At 45.2% G+C, this 21292-nt stretch overlaps 2 protein-coding genes across 2 annotated transcripts in view; both read right to left on the reverse strand.

Moving 5' to 3' along the window:
- Nucleotides 1-6585, reverse strand: serpine2 (serpin peptidase inhibitor, clade E (nexin, plasminogen activator inhibitor type 1), member 2; the record flags this gene model as incomplete). The annotated part of the gene is made up of 9 exons (XM_080006752.1): nt 6274-6585; nt 4568-4846; nt 4218-4436; nt 3782-3979; nt 2519-2717; nt 2129-2223; nt 1722-1808; nt 1156-1239; nt 1-38 (listed from the first exon to the last, which is right to left on the reverse strand). The coding sequence occupies exons 2-9, from the start codon at nt 4827-4829 to the stop codon at nt 1-3; spliced, it is 1182 nt and encodes a 393-aa protein (XP_079862878.1). The 5' UTR covers nt 4830-4846; nt 6274-6585.
- Nucleotides 6586-8486: 1901 nt separating this feature from the next.
- Nucleotides 8487-21292, reverse strand: part of prss59 (serine protease 59, putative) — a 13875-nt gene continuing 1069 nt past the window's right edge. The window contains exons 3-9 of the mRNA XM_080007122.1: nt 20216-20448; nt 19262-19397; nt 14588-14702; nt 10564-10765; nt 9921-10011; nt 9099-9301; nt 8487-8826 (exon numbers count right to left, since the gene is read on the reverse strand). Of these exons, the coding sequence (XP_079863248.1) occupies nt 8717-8826; nt 9099-9301; nt 9921-10011; nt 10564-10765; nt 14588-14702; nt 19262-19397; nt 20216-20448 (1090 nt within the window). The 3' untranslated portion in view covers nt 8487-8716. The remainder of the gene's footprint in view (nt 8827-9098; nt 9302-9920; nt 10012-10563; nt 10766-14587; nt 14703-19261; nt 19398-20215; nt 20449-21292) is intronic.

The following is a 21292-nucleotide window of genomic DNA, read 5'->3' on the forward strand; positions in this document are numbered from 1 at the left end:
TCAGGGCTGGTTGATCTGTCCGATAAATAGAATAGTACCTGGAGGACAAAGAACAAGATCCTCAGCGACGGATAACTCCCGAAACACAAATACAAAAAGAAATATAGCTGCAGGCAGCAATACACAGGGTCCAGTTTAGTTGTGTATTTTTTTCGAGGTTCCAAAAAACACGTTTTATATCGACACCAATTCCAAATTTCCCAATTCATCAATGAACATGTTGAACATATTTCAATCAGACGTGTTTTTGTTTTTTTTACAAAAATAGAACTGAGTGGTATTTTTCGAGGAATCATGACACATGTCAGAGAATTGTTTTATTGAAAAGTTGACCAAAGATATTGGACAAAAGAACAAAAAAAATATCACAGTATTTATAAAGCTCACACGGTAGGTAATATCTTAGTAGCACAAAAAAAGGCAATCTTCAGAAATTCAAAGGAACCGTTTTCAACTGAAAAAAGTTGTCAAATAAAACAATATTTATTAGAGGCGTCACGATTCTCCAAATCCACGATTCGACTTACCATTTTAAGGTTACGATTCGATTTAAAGATATGTATTGTTTTCCTCTGCCACTGTTAGACCATCGAGTCTTGATTTGTGAAGAAAAACACTTGTTTCTCAGTAAGTAACTTGGAGTCCAGTCACATTAAAATGATAAATAATGTTATTTTTGTAGTGGAATAAATATAAACAATATTTTTAATACAATTTCATAGATAAAAGAAATGCTCGGGAGCTGTAAGAGCCGGCTCATCCGGTTCACTGAAAAGATGCAAACTTTTCAACAACAAGTGTGTCCCTTCTCCTCCGCCCTCCACGTCAGTTCTTCTCGAATCTTGACCACCCCCCCTAATTTTGCTCATCATATCACAGCATTGATTTTTCCCCACAAATTTCTGCTCCAAATGAACATCGATTTTGATTAAACCCAAACAAAAAGACGTCTGAAACGTCCCGGTTCCAACGAGGCCTCAAGCCTGTCTGTGCATACTGTGGTTGCCATGTTTCAGATACTTTTAGCCAGAAAAACACCCAAGAAGATTAAAAATAATTAAAATCCCGGCAAAAATGATAAGCACACCCAAGCTTAAAGCTGAGCGGGTCAACTTAATTTAAGAGATTCAATATGCCTGAACACCAGGAAGGTACCTGTCGGGTTATGTCGGATGAGGAAGAGGAAAGGTCTGTCCACGATGACCCAGGGTGGAGAGGACCTCGCCAACAGAACGGCAGCTATAAATATTGGAGGAAGGGTTACACTATAGAAAATAAATACATCCGGCTTCAATATGGATCTCTGACAATAAAGTTGATTTTCTCTCTCTCTCTGTCATGACATGGCCAACTACGCTTGCATATACAACATAACCATGTTGTATATGCAAGCGTAGTTGGCCAACAAAGCCCCCGTCCCGCCCACGCACCCACCCATCTGCACTAGGCCACGAACGCTGGAAGCCCAATCTGAGATCTCTCTCCTTGCCGTTAATCTATCATCGTTCTACATTCTTTAACGCTGCTAATGTCTCGTGAATTGAAATAATGGTGAATTTTAACTATCAATCACTTTGATGGGGACTCCCCGGATAACCCGGGGGGGGGGGGGGGCTTTGGACCCCCACACTGACAACAACAGGTCTAGAGAACAAGACAGGCAGTCTTAGAAATGGCTCACAAAAGCAAAAAAATAATAACTAAATCAACAAATAACTCACCGGTGGCGGCTGAAGCTTTCGTCCCGTCCTCATTCACCTCAATCTTAGCCTTCTGGAGAGCCTTGGAGACAAACACAGGCTCCTTTGCTAAAAGACAAGAAAACGTTATTCGTTCATTCATTCCAATCGGTGAACATTGCCTCATGAACAAGTTGCACCACCAGGGGGCACTAGACTCCATCACACATCAGCCGCTCCCTTCCTGCCAGTCCGTCAGCGGTGGAAGCGACTTGGGAGAATGAGAACAGCGGCCGTCAGGCTTTCCACACCGGGCAGCGAGACGGTCATCCATGGTAAACAACTAACAATCCGTTCATGTTCTCATGTGGTGGTGGTGTTTCCAAATGGAGGCACCGCATGTACTTGGGAGGCTCTGGAGTGTTGACCATCTTTTCCCGCCCACTCACACAGGTGTCTGAAGTCCGCTTTGTTCCCAAACATGTCAGTAATCCCGAGCGCCGAGAGGGGGGCCATCAAATCGACCTCTGCCTCGGCTGTGAACCTGCACACACACACACACACACACACACACACACACACACACACACACACACACACACACACACACACACACACACACACACACACACACACACACACACACACACACACACACACACAATCACCTTTTGCCCAATGGAAATTCTTCAATAGGATGACTCTTCAAAACACATTGGGCAAGGCCAGAATAACCACGCAATATAAAGGAATGAGTCAGTATTTTATCAGGCATTCCTGAAGTGTTGAGCCGGATGGCGGGAAACATTCCCTGTTCACTATGCGTGGGCATGTCTTACTTGGGGATGAGCAGACGGACTTTGTTCTTCCGCATCAGCCTGGTCCACCTGTGCACCACGGCCGTGCTGATGTGTGGGATCACGTCGGCGAGCAGCGCGTCCTCCTCCAAGGGCAGCACCACCAGCATGCTGACCTGGTTACCGTGGTACGGCAGCTCAATCACCCTGTATTTCAGCCCCTGTGGGGTGCTGGCCATACCTGGGATGAGGAGGATGGAAGTCACCGATTACCGCCAGCGACTCGATGTTTGGAACTTTCCATGAATCTGTCATTTTATGACGTCGTCACTGCACTGCTATAGTGGTAGAAGGCATTGAAGCTTGAATAAGGAGTCGACTTTGTTTCATGGGAATGTCACCGATTGCCATTTCTGCTTATCAAAATTTGAGTTTTGACTCAAATTTGACCCAAAATGTCCTTTGTTTTGAATGCTGGTACTCTCTGAAGCGTGTTCTAAAAAAGGTAAAAGGGCAATCAATACTCACTACATTCAATAAAACTGCTTGTTTTTACTGAAATACCAATTCAGCTCTCCAATACTCTAACTTGTTTATCTGGCTTTTCCTCCTTTGATGAGGGAAGGACACACACACACACACACACACACACACACACACACACACACACACACACACACACACACACACACACACACACACACACCTTTTAAAAAGGCTATAAAGCCCTAAATCAAACCACAGAACCACATAAAACAGACAAACAATGTGTCTCCCATTAAATTCTTAGAAGAGCCCCTTTCTAAATGATTTGCAGTTGTTTTGAATATTAAGAGACTTACATTCATCCTGCAATTAAAGTGTACATTGCAGAAACAAAGTATGACCCAGGCCGCTTTTACAAAGTGTGCTCCGCGGAGAGGCATTTTGCCCTCAAGTACTTCCTTTCTCGAGGGGCATTATTCCAAGTTTAATATCGCTGATGGTGCAAACTGAAGTCATACACTGTGCTCCAGCACAGCACAAACAACTTCGGCCTATTCTTTATTGCAGTCGAGCATGGCCCCAGTCTAGTTCCGCATGAGAGCTAGTAATGTCTCGCTGCTCCGAGAAGCTCATCCAGACTAAATACAGACGCGACTGGTGTATCATCTCTTTTGGCACGGAACTGAATGCTATCCAAATGAGGTGGTACATCTACGCCTCCGCAACCGAGCGGCTCGGTCAGACCAGACTTTCAAGCCATGGACCGTACGGCGTCGTGTGAAACGTTTTCCCCTAATTTGCATCGGATCAGCCACCGACCCATCTTGTAGACGGAAAGCTGGGACATCATGGGGACTTTGTAGGCCCTTCCGTTGCTGCCGGTGAAGGTCCGCAACTTGGTGTCCTCGGGCTGGAAGCGGGACTGCCACAGGCCTTTGAAGTAGATGGAGTTGACGGCTACCAAGCGGGTCAGGGCTGGATCCAGCATGTCTGCCTTTATCAGACTGGGGATGTGACCTGGGGAAAACGAGAACCCAAGAACAATTTAACTTAATTATGCGGCCGTAAGAGACACTGACAGGTCCAAACAGGGCGCTAAACCAGAGGAAGAATTAGGTTTTGGATGACCTCTCCAGACCACTACGTCCCATAGATTCGGCAGTGTTGGGTTCTTAAGCCGCACAGCGACAGAAGAAGGCTCAACGGTACAAGCAACATGAATGAACGAAGGTCTTTCACCGACAACCTTTCCTACCATTGGTCTTCCCTTTCACCCAGCTGTTGATAGAGCCTGCCGCTCGTTCTGGGTCACTGAAGTCCATGCTCTGGCTCTCACACTGGAAGTTAGCTTTGTTAGCGGTGCTGAAGGCCTCCTCCATGGGGAAGCCCGTCTGGCTGAAGATGGCATTGGCGATGGTTACTATTTGGTTGGCCGTCAACATCCTGTGGAGCTTCTTCAACATCTTGTAAGGTCCTGAGTGGCGAAGGTGGAAGCAATAAGATAACACAGGATGCAAGCTTGTATTAGAAGGCTTGGCTTAAAGGAAAAATCCAGCATTTTCCAACTTAAACCGTATTGGGAGTCAACCCAAGCGGTGTCCTCACCGTTCTTCTTGTAGCGCAGAGCCGTTAAGAGCTGTTGGCGTGTTTGGCCATGGGCTCCTGGAAGCAGCATGCCCAGGATGGAAGCCACTCCATGGGGAGAGAGCACCAAATTTTCTTGAGGCCAAGAGGCTGCCACTTGCTGAAAGACCTGAAGGCCCAGGTCAGAGCCCCGTTCGCCATAGGTGGGAACCTTGGTGAGCGCTCCATGATGGACATACAGGTTCACCAACAGGAATACGCAAAATGTGCTGAGGTGCCACATGTTGATCACCGCAGCTCCTATTAAGAAATACAGAGTAGATCATTAGAGGACTTCTGGATAAATTATGAAGATTGAGAGAGAGTGACTACCAAAAACAACCATGCTTTCCCAGTCTCACAACTATTTGATTCGTTGAACAGTGATTACAACAAGAGCGCAGCTGTACTCCGCCCTGAACAGGGGCAGGTTAGGGTTAGATTTTGTCCATTTTACCCCCCAAAATACCTTGAAAACGTACACAACACGATCCAAAAATATATTTTCCTTTAGCTACACTTCAAATTCAAAAACGCAAGATGACAGACATGTTTCCTGGTGTGTTTATTCACTGTTACTGCAAATACCCTTAAAAATTGGCAAAGTAAAACTATGCATTAGACCTATCAGTTTGTGACTAAGTAGGTTGTGATGAGTCAAATATGTTGAACAGGATTACAAGGCCACTGCCAGTGTACTTTCTGATATCAACTGTACCATCTGATTTAAAAAGTCAAAAATAGATTCAGAAAAATAACCATTACATATAAATAACCACTCCAACTCATACAAAACGATTGAATCTAGACAAAAAAACAACAAACTAGATTGGACTAATTGGCTTTTTATTATTAAAGTGACAGTTGTAACTATTGATCAATTCATTTCCAAACTGCTAAGTAAGAGTCTGAATATGAAATTCATACATAATAATTGCAATACATACACACGTGCGCCCGCGCGCGCGCACACGCACACACACACACACACACACACACACACACACACACACACTAAAATATTGCAGATAATATAAAAAAATGTTCCGTAGTCGACAAATACCAGAGTATTACCCTCATGTTAAAGCATGCAAAGCAAAACAGGAGCAAAGCACCCGAAGGTGATGGAGTAATAAGACAAAATATCAATAACAAATACAGCAGATTTGATTAATTGTAACGTGGACGTCAGTCTTGTGCCCCATAGCACCTGGCCCCATAGGAACCGATCGGACAAACCTTTATTGGTTTTCATTTCATTCCAAGTGCGACGACGCTCACCGCACGCGTCACTTAAGTTTCGACTTAAGTGACGCTTTCCACGCTAAAAACGAAAGTCCCCGGGGGTGGACGAACCTGGGCTGGACGCTGCGCATCCAATCGATCAGTCAAAGATGACCGGAATCAAATTGACACCCCGAGACGCTCGATATCGACCATTTGAAGACGGGGTTTCGGTGCTTCCACGAGGAAGTATTTGAGGCACGACCCGCGATTGAAACAGCAACAAGTTCCGAAAATGACATCGCTTCACTGTAATGCGACCTCGGTAAGACGACATTTAAGCCGCGATGGCGACGATCAAAATCGCAGGTGATACGTCCCCTCGGCTCGCCGACAGTTCGACGTCGTGTCGATGTAGCGCCCGGTACGAGCGTTCGTCCCCCGCACGCCGAGTGGATATTTACCGTGTGGACCAAGCGCGTTTTCAGGCGTCGCCCCCCCCCCAACAAAGTCTCCGGACGAACAGGTTTGGTTTTTGTTTTTTTTCCCCCGATGGAAGCGTCTCCGGCACGAAAGCACACGTCGCGCTGCTCGGGGTGAGGAGTGCGTCGGCGCTGGACGTCGCGCTGCTCGGGGTGAGGAGTGCGTCGGCGCTGGACGTCGCGCTGCTCGGGGTGAGGAGTGCGTCGGCGCTGGACGTCGGGGTGAGGAGTGCGTCGGCGCTGGACGTGGTTTCTTTTTGGGTACTTCTCGGGACTCGACCCCGCCCTGCGTGGGGCTCGGACTCACGCCGCCATGTGACAACACGCGCGTTGTTGACAAAGAGAACAGGAAGTGCTGACGTCACAAAGGGACACGTTTGCGTTAAACTATTTTAAGTATGGCGTGATCATTTACATTTAAACGTTTGATAAGTATATATATATTTATAATTACAAATATAAATATAATGTATTATACATATAAATAATCGAATTTATCATTTTGATTTGAGGATGACATTGAATCATGAATATCACATTTAATAATTGTATAATATTAAAAAATGTTTTCAGCTTTCTTTGAGCTGTTTGCACCTGATCCCCTGTATCCACCCCCCTCTCTCACACATACACTACACACCAGGGACTTGCCTGTAGTATCTTCGGAAAGGATTTAGAGAATTTCTATGAGGATTTGTATTTGAAGTGGTAATCACTGAGATAATTTAGTAAAAAAAAAAACCTCCTTTTAGCTGGCACGCTCGAAGAGACGGCCATTCAATGTATTTGCATTATGCATGTGCTCCTGTTCATGCTGTTTCCATAATTTGCGGCGGGGTCCACCTTTCCCACCATACAATGTGGGGAAGTAAAACGCAGCCGCGGTGAACCGTCAATACGCATTAACGTTCACTAAAATAAGGACAGCACCTTCAGATGTAAAACAAAACTACACCACCTCAAGGGACCAACACACACAATAAAAAACATAAATCAGTTGATACTTTAGAGAAAATAGTTTGAGGAGGAAGAGGGTAAACCCAGATGTTGAAAAAAAAAAAAAAAAAAAAAAAAGTTCCAGTTTCCAATGGAGTTCTGGGATCTAGTGTATAATCAACACAACACCAACAATCTCATGGAATCGCACTTTAGGGAATAGTACAGTACAAAATAATGAGCTCCTCAGTAGTGAAAGGGAGAGGAGTGCGGGAAGAGCCTGTTCCTGTGAAAATATCGGAGGACTGGAGGTCATCCCAAGTCAGTGTGGGGACCAAACCTTCCCTGCCATCTTGTGAAACACGTCATACCATTTATCTGTGAAATCAAGACAAAGTAACATTGCAAGATGTCCTGCAAGTCAGTTCATTTACAGGATGTTCTGTTCATCTGATATAACCCACATTTGGCCTCTGGAGATACCATCATGTTTCCCTTATGTAGAAGTGGAATCATCCTTTCAACATCTGTTCGCCGATAAGACTGAACGTGTGCAATGTCACGTTTTTGCAGCCTAACAGCATCCACCACACAATCATACGGATTGATCTGCCTCCATTAAAAAAGGAACACCTGAGAAACATTTTAATGTTGTTGGACTTATCAAACTTCCCCGTTGCACAATGCATGTTCATACATTTTGTAAGGTTTAATTTCAAGTTCAAGAGGTTATTTGTCAAGGATCGTTATTTTTCTAACTTCAACAACTTTTATATAATTATACAACGTCTGCTTAGGGTTAGTGACCCAGAAGTAACTTACCCTAATAACCCTAACCCCAAGTACTGGTAATTAACTCTAACCCTTTTAACGCTAAAATATAGTATACATAGTATATTCTAGAATCTATCCATACCAGTATACCTTCCCATATGATATATTTCATGCCAAACCTACTATTCCTTTATTTTATCCATCTAATGGAAAACACCTTTGAGTGGCGAGGAATAAACTCTCACACCTGCGCCGAACCTCCACCCCTTTTGCATTGTCTTCATTTTTATACAAGAGTCTAGATCGTTTTCATTTTATTACAAGATATTTGGAATAATAATTGCTTCCCCGCTGACAAGAGGTGGCAAGAGTTCAATTCAAATTGTCCTCCAACTTAGAAAACATAAACTAGGAATGCAAACGCAAATGCTTTTGATTCGCATTAAATATTTTTAACGCAAATAAAAAAGCGAATCCAGAAATCGTTAAAATAATAACATTCACAATCATTTTTATTCAGCATCTCTTCATCAGCGCAATATTGCTTCTCATAAAATCAAGAAAAAGTACCAGAAGGCTTGACTCATCAATACCATTAAAAAAAGCTATTAAAGTGCCTTTTTCAATAACCAAATAAATGTGTTATTGATTGGACGGGAGGCTGAACAATGTCCTTGTTTTGAGGTGCCCTTGATTGGCCGAATCTGAGCTTCCGTCACTGCTGGAGCCACTGCTGGAGGAGAACCAGGATGTGGTCCCGGGCCAGAGTCAGCTGGGGGGGGTCCTGGCCCCTGGCGGGGTACATGTTGGCACAGTGGGCCGTCCCTGGTATCACAGTGGGATTGTTGGAGTAGAGAAGTGGAAAGTGAGGGGAGGAAAAGTGGCAAACAATTTAGTTACAGTAGCGCTTAATGGCCAATAAAAAAAAAAGCAGCAGCAAAGCAAGCAGCAAACATGTTTTAGACATGACAGACTGTCCGAAAGGAGAAGCTTCTAAAAAATGAAACAATTAATGATCTCATCTGATGCATAGAAGGCAGAGGATGCAGAAATGTATCCAGGCACTTCCGCCATTTTTTTCCCCTCCCCGCACCAACCTGGAATGAAGATGGCAGGGAGGTTGGCGTCGATGTCACGGGTGATCCCCAGGGCGTGCCAGGGGTCGATGGACCCGTTGGGGAAGACTATCCTGGTGGTGCGGATGTCGTAACCGCCGTAGTACTCGTTGGTCTGGGCCACCGCTGCGGCAAGAGTCTCGGCGCTGACGTTGTAGAAGTCGGCGCACTGTCTGACGTGGTACCTGGGGAGGATGAGTCACACTCGCGACGGATACAAAGCTTTCGTGTTGCAAGATCAAAATTGCAAAGCTGTACCAATTCTTCAGTTTCTGACAGAATAGCAGCTCTGTGCTCATCACAACAACTCCCTCCCTGCAGCGGGGACTATTCGTAGTGATCAAAGGCTCGACTCGCTTTTGAGCTTCGGTTCTTGACAAGTACAACGAGTTGTCCGAAATTCTGACTCTTTTTTCCCATTTGATTCAGTTAGTTTCATGCAGGGTCAGTGAGGAAGGACTTCCTGAACGACCAACTAGAGTTAATTTTTTTTTCAGTTTGTGAATAGAAGAGTCCCCCCCCCTGCGCCAACTCTTTCGTCGGGTTGGCTCCTGACTCGAGATTTGTCCGCTATGAACGAATCATGCGCAAATCTTGCATCACTAACAATGAGCAGGCCATAATAATAAGCATAGTTACACATGTGTCTGATGTTTTTAATATGTTAACAGGATTATTTTTATTGTAAAAAGTGTCTCATGGTGGACTAGAGGTAGAAGTGCAGCGACGATGATTCTAGGGAAATACCGTAAAAATAAAACACAAAAAACAAAAACAGAGGCTTTACTCTTGGAATGCACTCACGGGAGGGGAAAGCCGCCGAATGGCTGATTGGGGGAGTCGGTGCTCTGGTAGAATCCGAACTCGGTGCAAGTCTGGTAGACCCACTGTCTCCCTGAAAAACACACGCAGGACAACCCACCAGACACACGAACACCATTTCACTCCTTTAAAAGTATTCTCCCGAACTCACATGATCACCATTTTAAGTCAGACCTCGACAGCAAAGTGTCCAAAATGTACAGTTTTAATGGCCATTTCTCTCCTTACGCGAGAAAAAGAACAAAATGGAGGACAGGGATGTGGACACGTTCACACATTTGTGCCCCAGTAATTATTTTAAACAAACCACTTCTTGCCTCGGTGACACCCTCCTCCCCCCGCCGCCTTCTTAAGAAACTGAAGCTGGGAACTCCGTCCCTTGTCCGAGGAAAGAATTTAACACGAGGCGCCATTTTGTGGTAAAACATGCTCAAAGAAAACACAACATAACATAAAAACAGAACCTTTTAAACCGAAAAATTCTCAACCTAGGAATAAAGGGGCTCGACGTTGAGAACATCAGCAGAATAAGGGGAACTAGGTTTTCACATAGACTGAGATGACGACCACGTGGAACTTCAAATAGCAGAGTCTGGTTGAAATGACAGCGTAATTGTACACCAACCTCCTCCGGCCGCGGGCCCGTCCCAGGACGTGTTGCTCATGTCTCGCTGGTAGTCTGAGTAGACGGCCTCCAAGCACTTCACGGAGAAGGTGTCCATCATCAGGCGTGCCACGGCGGCGTAGCGGTCGTACGGCTCCCCCAGCGAGGCGTCGGCCATGACGCCGCACAGCACGCCGATGGTGATGTTGGTGCCCACCACGCCCTGCGGTGACAAAATCGTAAAAGAATATGAACGGCCGTCTCGCTGCCTGCGATGCAATTTAACACATGCATTTCTGATGGGCTTTTAGGTTTCAGGAATAGAAAGCGCTGAAAGTTTGATCACAAGGAATATGATCACACACGTTTACAAAGACTCGTGGCTTAAGTTGACATAGCACCAAATCTAGGGAAGTAGGTCCAAGAGGTGAGAAGAGTTTAAAGGGAATTAGGGGAGAGGGGAGGTGACCCACTTCACCCTTAAAAAAAAGACCCTTAAATGTACCCCCGCCACAGCCCTCCTGTGCTACGATATAGTCGCATTGGAGCGTTCCAAGGAATAATAATAATTAAAAAAAAAAATTAAGGAACTAATTCGTTTGGCGCTGTAACTTGTAATAGAGAAGAATGTGTTCTTGGATTCGGGGTTTGGGGGTGAATAGCAGTTAGTGATAGTTGGAACTTGCAGGTTTTTTTATGCATCGCAAAAAAGCCCCATTAATGGTTAGCTGCCCCAACAATTACTACTGGTCCCTGGATGTCTCCTCTATCATATCTCCCACACTCAAAAACAAAACAAGCATCTCATTCAATCATCTCCACTCTCCACTTCATGAAGATATTTGACTCCTCCGGTTGGGTTACTGTTTCCTGTACACATTCCTTTTGCGGTTCATAAAACTACCGGTTAGCCCCCTGTGCTCTAGTCTTTTGGTGCCTGTCTCCCTCTTTACGCAGCGTGGGCACCGTGGCCCGTCGCTGCTGCTCTTGGCTCTTGACTCTTTAGCCCCCGGGGATGACAGGAACCCAGAGAGACCAAAGAGGCTTTTGTTGGTTTCTTAACATCGGCTTATTGGTAACCGGACTCACGTCTCTCTGTGCCCCCCCCCCCCACCCCCGTTTGGAGGGGAGTGGTAGTTTAACTAGTTTAACTGTGAATCAGGGCACCAAGAGAGAACAGTGACACATAAGTAGGGGTTAGGTTTCACTCTGAAAGTGACGACTTAAACGTAGTGATGAAAGGTTCGCTTGGAAATTCGGTTCTCGACGAGTCACTCGGTGAAAAGAGTATTTTTCTGACTCTTCATTCGTTTGACTCAGTTGGCATAACGCATGGTGAGCGAGGGAGGAGTTCATTTAATTCAGTCGCGATTATATGCGCCCAACACCTTGGCCTTTGTTGCCTTCAAATTTATACCTAAGCAATTATTTTCAGTTTTAGTATTTTCCTGTTATGTGCAATAAGACAGGTATTGCACTGTACATTCTGTAATAAGCTTGTTAGTACATAGTAAAAAAAATCATAATTTATACCTATATATATATAACAATAATTTATCCTGCGCATAGTGTCGCATTTTGTATATTCTGCTTGTTTTTTTATATATCTGACTATTTCTGTTTCACCATTTTTGTGGGCTATTTGCATGTGTGAGACATTTTTTCCACTTTAATTCAATTTTATTTTATTATTATCTTTATTCTCCATTTTTCTTCAGACTTTTTTTTTTTAAGTTTTGTTTAATGCTAATCATCTGTGAACCTCACCATAACAAAGTCCTAATATGTGTAAATGTACCTGGTTGAATCAACACATTCTGATTGAGATTAAGACGAGCGAAGGAACATTTCTCAAAACCCACCGTTGACACATTCCAGATGATTACCAAGGTGGAAAACTGCCTCGCAGAATCAAGGTCCCGAGAGACGGTGAACCTAGTAGCTACCTACGGACATCTGCATCTTCCGTCTGGCTACTCTGGGAAACAAGCCTGACACACCCCAAAACCACGTCGGAAAGTGTCCCCTTGGCTCAAAGAACAACAACACCTTCTTTGGCCAATCGATATTGGATGCCGGACAGCGACCTTTGGCCTGTCGTGCAGAAAGTGCACGGCGGCCCAGTGTTGAGTGTCGCACCGCAGCGTGCACTTCCCCTTGAGAGAGGGAGACAGTCTGACACCCGCTGCCAGAAAAAGCGGAGCTCTAAATAAGTGTTCCACCTTTCAGCGGGGACAACTATTTGAAGCAGACCGCCAAACACAAGGAAAAACAACCCAAAGGAAATTCTGGTGTTTGAAAGTGGCAGTGAGTCTCCAGCTTAGTCCAGGAATGTAATAGATAAAGATAGATAAAGTCTCTCATGTTTGTCTCTCTGCATAAACTATCTCAGACGTGCGGCGGCGCTATCCTGGCTGTCCCGAGTGTCAGCGGGTGAATCCACCAGCTATTCCCAGAGCGCCGTTGAGCCCCCTCCCCTTAGTCGAGACTCCATTCGAGAGAAATGCCATGGATCTCATCGGGCCATCAGACTGTAGTGCTCGGGGCTATCGATTTGTGTTGGTCCTAGTGGATTACGCGATCCGATACCCAGAAGCAGTAGGAGGTAAAGCATTTTTTGGGGCTGGCCGGATACTATAGGAGGTTTGTGCCGGAATTTGCGGTACTGTCCAGCCCCTTGACTGACTTGACTTGAAAAGGTGTGCTCCAGATCCGGTCAAGTGGTCAGAGCCGTGCCAGCAGGAATTTGTTAAATTAAAGGCAGCTCTCTGTGGGGAGCCTGTACCGCTTACCCCTAACTTTGCTCTTCCTTTCTGTCTGCAGACGGACGCGTCAGACAGGGGGCTTGGAGCCGTTCTGTCCCAGGAGGTCGAGGGTGTGGACCGGCTGGTGTTGTAACTCAGCCGCAAGATGGTCGTGCGGGAGACGAGGTACAGCACTGTAGAAAAAGAGTGTTTAGCAATAAAGTGGGCAGTCACCAGCCTGCGCTATTACCTCCTGGGTAAGGCCTTCACCCTCTGTTCGGACCACGCCCCACTACAATGGCTCCACCGCATGAAAGACACCAACGCACGGACCACCCGGTGGTATCTGACAACCCTTCAACTTCCGGGTGATCCACAGGCCGGGTGCCCAAATGGTCGTAGAGGACTTCCTCTCCCGCTCCGGGGAGCCGGGGGGGAGTCGGCTGTCGGCTGGACAGTGCCCGGCCCAAGTGCAACGGTGGGGGTATGTTGTTGACCAAGTGGGCGTGGCCAAACCGCCTCTGCAGACAGGCGGTGCAGTCTCCCGGGGCAGCTCAGCTGCTGGGGATCAGCCTAATCAGCGGAGGGAGTCCACTGATTCGCCTGATCCCCAAAAACAGGAAGTTATAACTGTGTGTGTGTCCCCGCAGTAGGATGGGCGTGTAGGCAAACCAGCCAGAGGGACACGAACCAGCACGGACAGCTGGAGATACCCGGATATCCCAGAACTATTTACTGTATGTATACATGGGCCTGCAAGCCCGCAGTTTCTTTTTCGGCCAACGAGCCACCTTTTGTTCGAGAAACTTGTTAATAAACACGCCAACTGGTGCTGTTTAGCCTCCGCCTGCCTCCTCCTCCTCATTCCCTGACCCTGAGCCAGAACGATCGTTCACAAATAACAATAATACTAATAATACGTATAAATATAATATTTGTCTTTTGTTGTATCCCTACGATCTGTAAAGCACTATAAATAAAGATTGATTTGAGAATAATATAATGAAATAACATATTAATATAATATTTTAAAATCAAAAATAGAACAAAATCAATTCAGTAGAAAGAAAATTGTGTATTTCAATAAATATCTTTACCTTAGATGCTGGACGTTACCCTTTGAGAAGGCGGTGTTGTTGAGGGTTGGTGATTTCATACGTATATTGGATCATATTTTAGGCCTGGCAGCCATGCTAATTCTAAAATAACACTTCGGGAGCATGGCAGAATTTTCCCCTGCCAAAAGGAAAACTACCATGGAGCAGAACGGGGAGGTCTGTCTGCTTCGTGACCTCCCTCACCTCAAACTCTCGGTTGTCTTGGTTGTACTGGACCACGTCCATGAAGTTTCCGGCCAGTGTCTCCAGGAAGTAGGCCGAGTCCATTTCAGTCTGGAGCTGCAGCTTTGTGCACAGGCTGTTTGGGGGGGTGGGGGCACACAGAGGGAGATGAAGATGGTCAATAAAGAGTTTGAATGAACAGGGGAAAGACAAGGAGGATAAAAGGAAATAGGTGGAGGAAGCCACACACACACACGTGTGCATGCATGTGTGTCTGAGACTCGTCATCCAGTAATGTGGTTACTGGAAAAGTGATGTCACATGTTGGTATAAGAAAAAAAAGCTGTCCTGTCTGTGAGTGTCTCCGTGTGTGGGTGTGTGTGTGTGTGTGTGTGCAGGGTGAAATTGTGACGCAAATATTGTGTCCTGCGGCATTTTGGTTTGGAAACTGCACAGGACTGAGCCCAGTGTGTGTGTGCGTGCGTGTGGGTGTGCAATGTCTGCATGAGGGCATGTCTGCGTCAGATGAAGACTCCAAATGTGGCCTGGGCAGCGCAGACGTACAGAAACGGGTCTGAAGTATCGAGTGATGACATCATTAGCTCCAAGTCTCCCTTGCTGGGAAAGCCAGACAAATAAAATAAAAAAAACCACATAATTAACCCTCCCTTAGCATGTAATCTAAATTAACAGTTACCAAAACTATCAATTAGAATAAACAATTATTGTATTTTTATCTAATTCAGTGGTATTCAAACATTTTCTTGCCGAAGAGTACAAAAAAAATGTGTATTGTAAACTAATGTGGTTTATTGTAAACCAGGTGGAAGAGTCGCATTAATTTCTGGCCGTGGCGTGGAGATGGGATGGTTTGAGCAGCCACACCTGACCTGGATCTAGGTGATTGGGTCAGGGTGGCTGCATGCCTTTTGCCCGTTGGTTGGTCTAATGAGCAACACACATTCAGGCGCCCTGTCATGACATGTTCTACCTGCTCCTGGCTAATTCCATCCAGCCTCCTTTCTACAATAAACTGGTGTTCACAAGCCATCGTCTTCTGTGTCTCTGTGCCGCAAGGCCCTGAAAACGCCACTGGGTGGTGTGTGGCAGGCAGAACTGCCACACTGGCTATTAAAAGGGGGCAAAAAGGTGCAGAACCAATTAAATTTTGTATTATTAATAATAAATATAAATAACAAAAAATAATAAATAAATTAAAATATTAAAAAAAAAAATTGTATTTTTTGTTAAATTCATATCAAATTACTCCTGAGAATATACAGTATATCAATATGCCTACTCTTTTTCGTCATTGCAATTTCTCCATGTCCTACTAGGGGGGTATGCCCCACAGTTAGAATACCAGTGTTCAATTAAAGAATAGATGTTCGATAGATTGCGGGATTTCCGAAAGGAGAAGATGGCAATAAAGGTCAAAAGCAGAGAGATGCTTTTAATTCATTAATATCCTTCATCTGACAGCATAAAACCCTTTGAGAAGCAGAACCCCAAAAACAAAGCTATAGCCAACGTTATCAACTCTCTAGGTCATCTCTGGTGAAGTGCTGCCCTCCACCATGTCCTAGGCCGATCCTGCAGAACCTGGTCCTGTGGTTTGAGAAGCACTGACACGAATGGAGCTTGTTACGTGAGGAAAACCGGGACATTAAATAGCGCTCCAACAGGTAGAAATCCACCGGACGCATTGGCGCAGCGTACAGGTGCAGCGTGCCCTAAGTGCACGCTTCCTATTAAACCTGTGTTAATCCACTGCTGTGGCTCCATCGCCCAAGTAAGCCACACAGGGTCCAAGCGGAGCCCGTTGGTATCAGATTTGAGTATCGGATCATTTTTACAAGTACGAGTACATGAGAACTGTATCGGGCGTGTATATTTGACCAGCACAGAATCTGAAAATATAGTGCAGTGCAGCGTTACACCTCGTTACACCTGGATAATTAAGTACCGCTGCGGATCAGAGGATGTTGCATCTGGTCGAATCACAGGGAGGTAGTTTAAATACCCAATTAATGTACAGTATTGTTTTGTATTGATTAATTTCCGTCATGAAATTACAATTATATCACACACACACACCGTTCCAAATTATTATGCAAATTATATTTTTCTCTGATTTTCCTAAATAGTCCATGCAAATGACAGTCAGTATAATTTTCAAGTCATCAACCGCTAGACTATAATTCAAATGTTATTGAACAAACCTCCCAATGATAACAGTATTTTTTTCCCAAAAATAAAAAACTCAAAATGCGCTGTTCAAAATGATTATCCACAACAGAGTTTCAAAACATTTTATAGGTTGTAAAGAACTGAAAATGGTCATTTGTTAAATTTGCAGCATTTGGAGGTCATATTTAAGATTTATGAAATCAAACGCTGTTTCAATAAAAAACATCTTAACAGGCCAAGTTACATGTTAACATCAGACCCCTTCTTTGATATCACCTTCACAATTCTTGCATCCATTGAACTTGTGAGTTTCTGCTTGAGTTTCTTTGCAGGATGTCAGAACAGCCTCCCAGAGCTGCTGTTTTGATGCCAATTTACTCCCACCCTCATAGATCTTTTGCTTGAGGATGCTCCAAAGGTTCTCAATAGGGTTGATGTCAGGGGAGGATGGGGGCCACACCATGAGTTTCTCTCCTTTTATGCCCATAGCAATGCCAATGACACAGAGGTATTCTTTGCAGCATTGTCTCTACTTTGCCGAGGTCATTTTCACACCTTCATGAACCCTAATGGGGCCTACCAGCTTTCTCCCCATGATTCCGGCCAAAAACATGACTCCGCCACATCCTTGCTGACGTCGCAGCCTTGTTGGGACATAGTGGCCATCCACCAACCATCCACTGCTCCATCCATCTGGACCATCCAGGGTTGCATGGCACTCATCAATAAACAAGACTGTTTGAAAATGAGTCTTCATGTATTTCTGGGCCCACTGCAACTGTTTCTGCTTGTGAGCATTGCTTAGGGGGGCCCAATAGTAGGTTTATGCACAACTGCAAGCCTCTGGAGGATCCTACACCGTGAGGTTCCTGGGACTCCAGAGGCACCAGCAGCTTCAAATACTTGTTTGCTGCTTTGTAACGGCATTTTAGCAGCTGCTCTCTTAATCCCATGAAGTTTTCTGGCAGAAACCTTCCTCATTATGCCTTTATCTGCACCAACCCGTCTGTGCTCTGAATCAGCCACAAATCTCTTCACAGTACAATGATCACAACAAGAGAGAGAGAGAGAGAGAGAGAGAGAGAGAGAGAGAGAGAGAGAGAGATTTGCGTAGTTTCAGCTGATTTATCGTACCTGCATAATTTGACTAAAAATTGTGTAGTTGGTTCACAAAACGTGCGGAGGTTGGCAGGTCTGCTTTTCCATTGAAACACAAGATGAAACTACAGAGAAATGTTTTTGTAAAGAGTGCAATAAATTGCATGTATTTTGAGTCTACATTGTACCAGAGACCTAGAGCTGCTGTTGGATTTGCTAATTGATCCAGACCCTGATTGGAGCTAGAGGTGTCCAGGATGGTGTGGAAGGAGAGGAGAGAGGGAAGTGAGGAGAGTGCTGGGTGCCAGTTGAAGGGGAGAAAGAGTGTCTGAAGAGAAGTCCGTAATTAAGAGGGACACGGCTCTCCCAGGTTGTAATTTTTCTGACTGGACACCTCAACCCCAAAGTAGTTGTAAGGCAATAAAACCAACTTCGACTTTCCACGGAGATTCTGTTCGCGTCTCCTTCATTGTGTGTGTCTGGTCGACCCCGCCACGCGTCACAGCTTTATCAAACCGTGTGTTAAAAAAATATTTCAATCGCTGTTGTTACCAATATTTCTTCTCTCCAACAACATCGACACGTCTAGGACGCTTCACCACGTAGCCGGTGGAAAACCACGCAGCGTGCCGTGCCCATACGATGTGCCAACGCACCAGGTGGACTTCCACCGTAAGGACGACCTGGGCCGGAGAGACGATTTCTGCCGATTTTAAGGAGCCACGTGTCAACAATAACTGGGCATAAGCAGCTCATGACCATCATTCATATGACATGACAGTTGTTTTTACAGTCAAAGCAATTAAGCCGAAGTTTGAACTGAAAGATTGTCTTATTGTCTGCTCCCCATTGAGTTACTTTGAGATCAAAATATCCGATACAATTAATCCCAAAAAAGACTCCTTAGTACAATGTAGCTGTCAATTATCGATAAAGGGGAATATTTTTTCCAAGCATGTTGTTAAGACTGTACACAAAGCAAAATGGCCGAGTCTCTTTATCGAGAATTGCAGCTCTATATCGTACTACTCGTTGTCATTTTTGGACATAACTTTACAGGACATTTCAACCGGCTCCCCTCTTAATTCAGAAATGGTCTTTTGATATTGTGTTTGCAAAAGCAACAGAAGGTAGTAAGAGAGTAGAAAAATAACCTTCGTTCTACACATAACGACCACACACTCCTGGTAAGAGTGGGTGGCAGCTAATGGGATAACATCTAGGTGAGGACATCTGGAGTCCAATTTGCTTCAAAACATCCATTTCTCTTAAAAGGTTCCCCAACTTTTTCTCCATTTGCGCAAGAGAGTTTTGAGATACTGTTCCCTTCTTCTTCAAAAAAAAACCATCTTTTGGAGGACCATCAAAGATGGTATCGAGCCGACAGAAAGGCGAGGGTCACCGTACTTGAAGTCTTTGGCGATGGCGTCGAAGGTCTGGGGATCTTTGAGAAGCTCCAGAAGCGTGTCGGAGGCCTTCTTCACCAGTTGGGGGCACAACGGGTCTTCCAAGGCCAGCGAACGCCACACGACCTCCAGATACTCTGCGGGGCAAGGAGGGTGGGAACAGGGGTCACGTATACTTTACATGGCCTCTCTGAAAAAAAAAAAAAAAAAAAAATGAATTGTAGAATACACAAGAGGTACCCCGGTAAAACAGCTGCGGATGTGGGCCCACAGAGGAGAGGCTGAGCGTTACGGTAACAACTGAAATAGTTCTAGGCGAACGAGGGCCAACAGATTACTGGTAAAAAATAACAAGTGACCACAAAGCTGTTCTTGGGAAGCAATAACTTTGTGACTTATGTTAGGCTGGAGAGGGGGAGGAGATAAAGGAGAAAAAAAAACCTTAGTACACTGTGTTCATGTTTGGGTTTGTCTGATCTTTTCCCAAAGGGCTGATGGGAATGTGGCCAAACTCTGCGTCTTTATGAGTTTGTGTGTTGGTTGTATCTGGCCTGTGTGAAGATAGAAGGCCCTGAGGGTGTGTGGGCAAGAGCAAGAAGAGCGCCATGATTAAAGCCCATCTGGTCAGGATTCCATCCCGCTGCACTTCCTGGAGAAAACAATGGCCCGAGCTAAACACAACACAGACACGGACGCTGATAAAGCATGAAGCAATGGCTAATCTTCGATTCGTCTGGAAGCCGTACCTCAGTCGGCCCAAAACTTCCCATATCCTTGGAGGAAAATGGACGTATGACACAATGCAAGGTAAAACAAAGGGCAACATTTTGATAAACCTTATCTTGGCAGATTACTCAAGGCTTTTTTAGAACCTGGTGAGAAGAAACCACCATGCCCGAAGCAGTTAAATATTCATCCGGCACCAGATATTTCTAAGCAGGCCTATTCATCGTACCTGGGAAGTTGACGGACGCGTGGACAGGTGCGCTGGTGGCCACGGAGGCGTGGACCAGGTGGGGGTACTTGAGCCGAAACCAGGCGGCGAGCGAGCCCGGGTACGAGCCGCCAAATGCCACCCACTTGGCCTTGCTCAGCCCCCGGGCCTCGGCCATGGCGGTGCGGAAGTGCGCCAGGTCAGCCAGCGCCTGACGACTACTGAGGAAACGCAGGTTCTCCGTGCTCAGGTCTCTGGACAGAGAAGTGTGTTTAGAATACATACATACATACATACATACATACATACATACACACACATATATACACACGACCTGCGGTGGGAAATCCTTCAGAGGGCCTAAATTCACACATGTGATAGAACCTTAACACAATCGGTGGACCATCACGGGCAGCTGGGCAGCATATTCAGGGCAGAAGTGTCCTCTAAAGAATTGTTTTTCCAACTAATGTTGAAGAATGCAAATAACCTCTTGTGTTGCAAGATCAAAATTGCAAGGCTGTACTAATTCATCAGCTCCAATCAGAATAGCAGCTCTGTTTTCAACAGAACGAGTTTCTCTCGGACTATTCATTGTGATAAAAGATGCGGCTCTTTTTTGAGATTCAATCTTGAGTCACTCAGCAAAGACGAATCGCTCGATTTTCCGACTCTTTGTCCGTTTGACTCAGTTGGTTTAATGCACGGCGAGCGAGGGAGGACTTCCTGTGAGCGATTAATGAGAGTTCATTATTATTATTTTCATTTTGTGAATTAAAGATTCACTCCCTCGCCCACTCTTTTGTCTGAGTGGCTCCAGACTCCTGAGTCATTAAAAAAAAAAAAAAAAAGTTTGCACCTAACAAATCTTTTGCCAGTCTTAGATCACTATTATCAGGCCACCATAATTAGCACAGTTCTACATGTTTGATGTTTTTGGTGGTTAAGAGGATAGCGGTACGCCGTGGGATTATTTAATTGTATAAAGTGTGTCAAAATTGATGGATCACTATAGGCAGCTGGTTAAAGTTTGAGGGCAGAAGTGTCCTCTAAATGAAGGTCTGCCATCTAGTGGTAGATTGTCTTCAGCTCCCCAAA

This window comes from Zeus faber (genome assembly GCF_960531495.2).
Source record: "Zeus faber genome assembly, chromosome: 9".
Taxonomy (NCBI): Eukaryota; Metazoa; Chordata; class Actinopteri; order Zeiformes; family Zeidae; genus Zeus; species Zeus faber.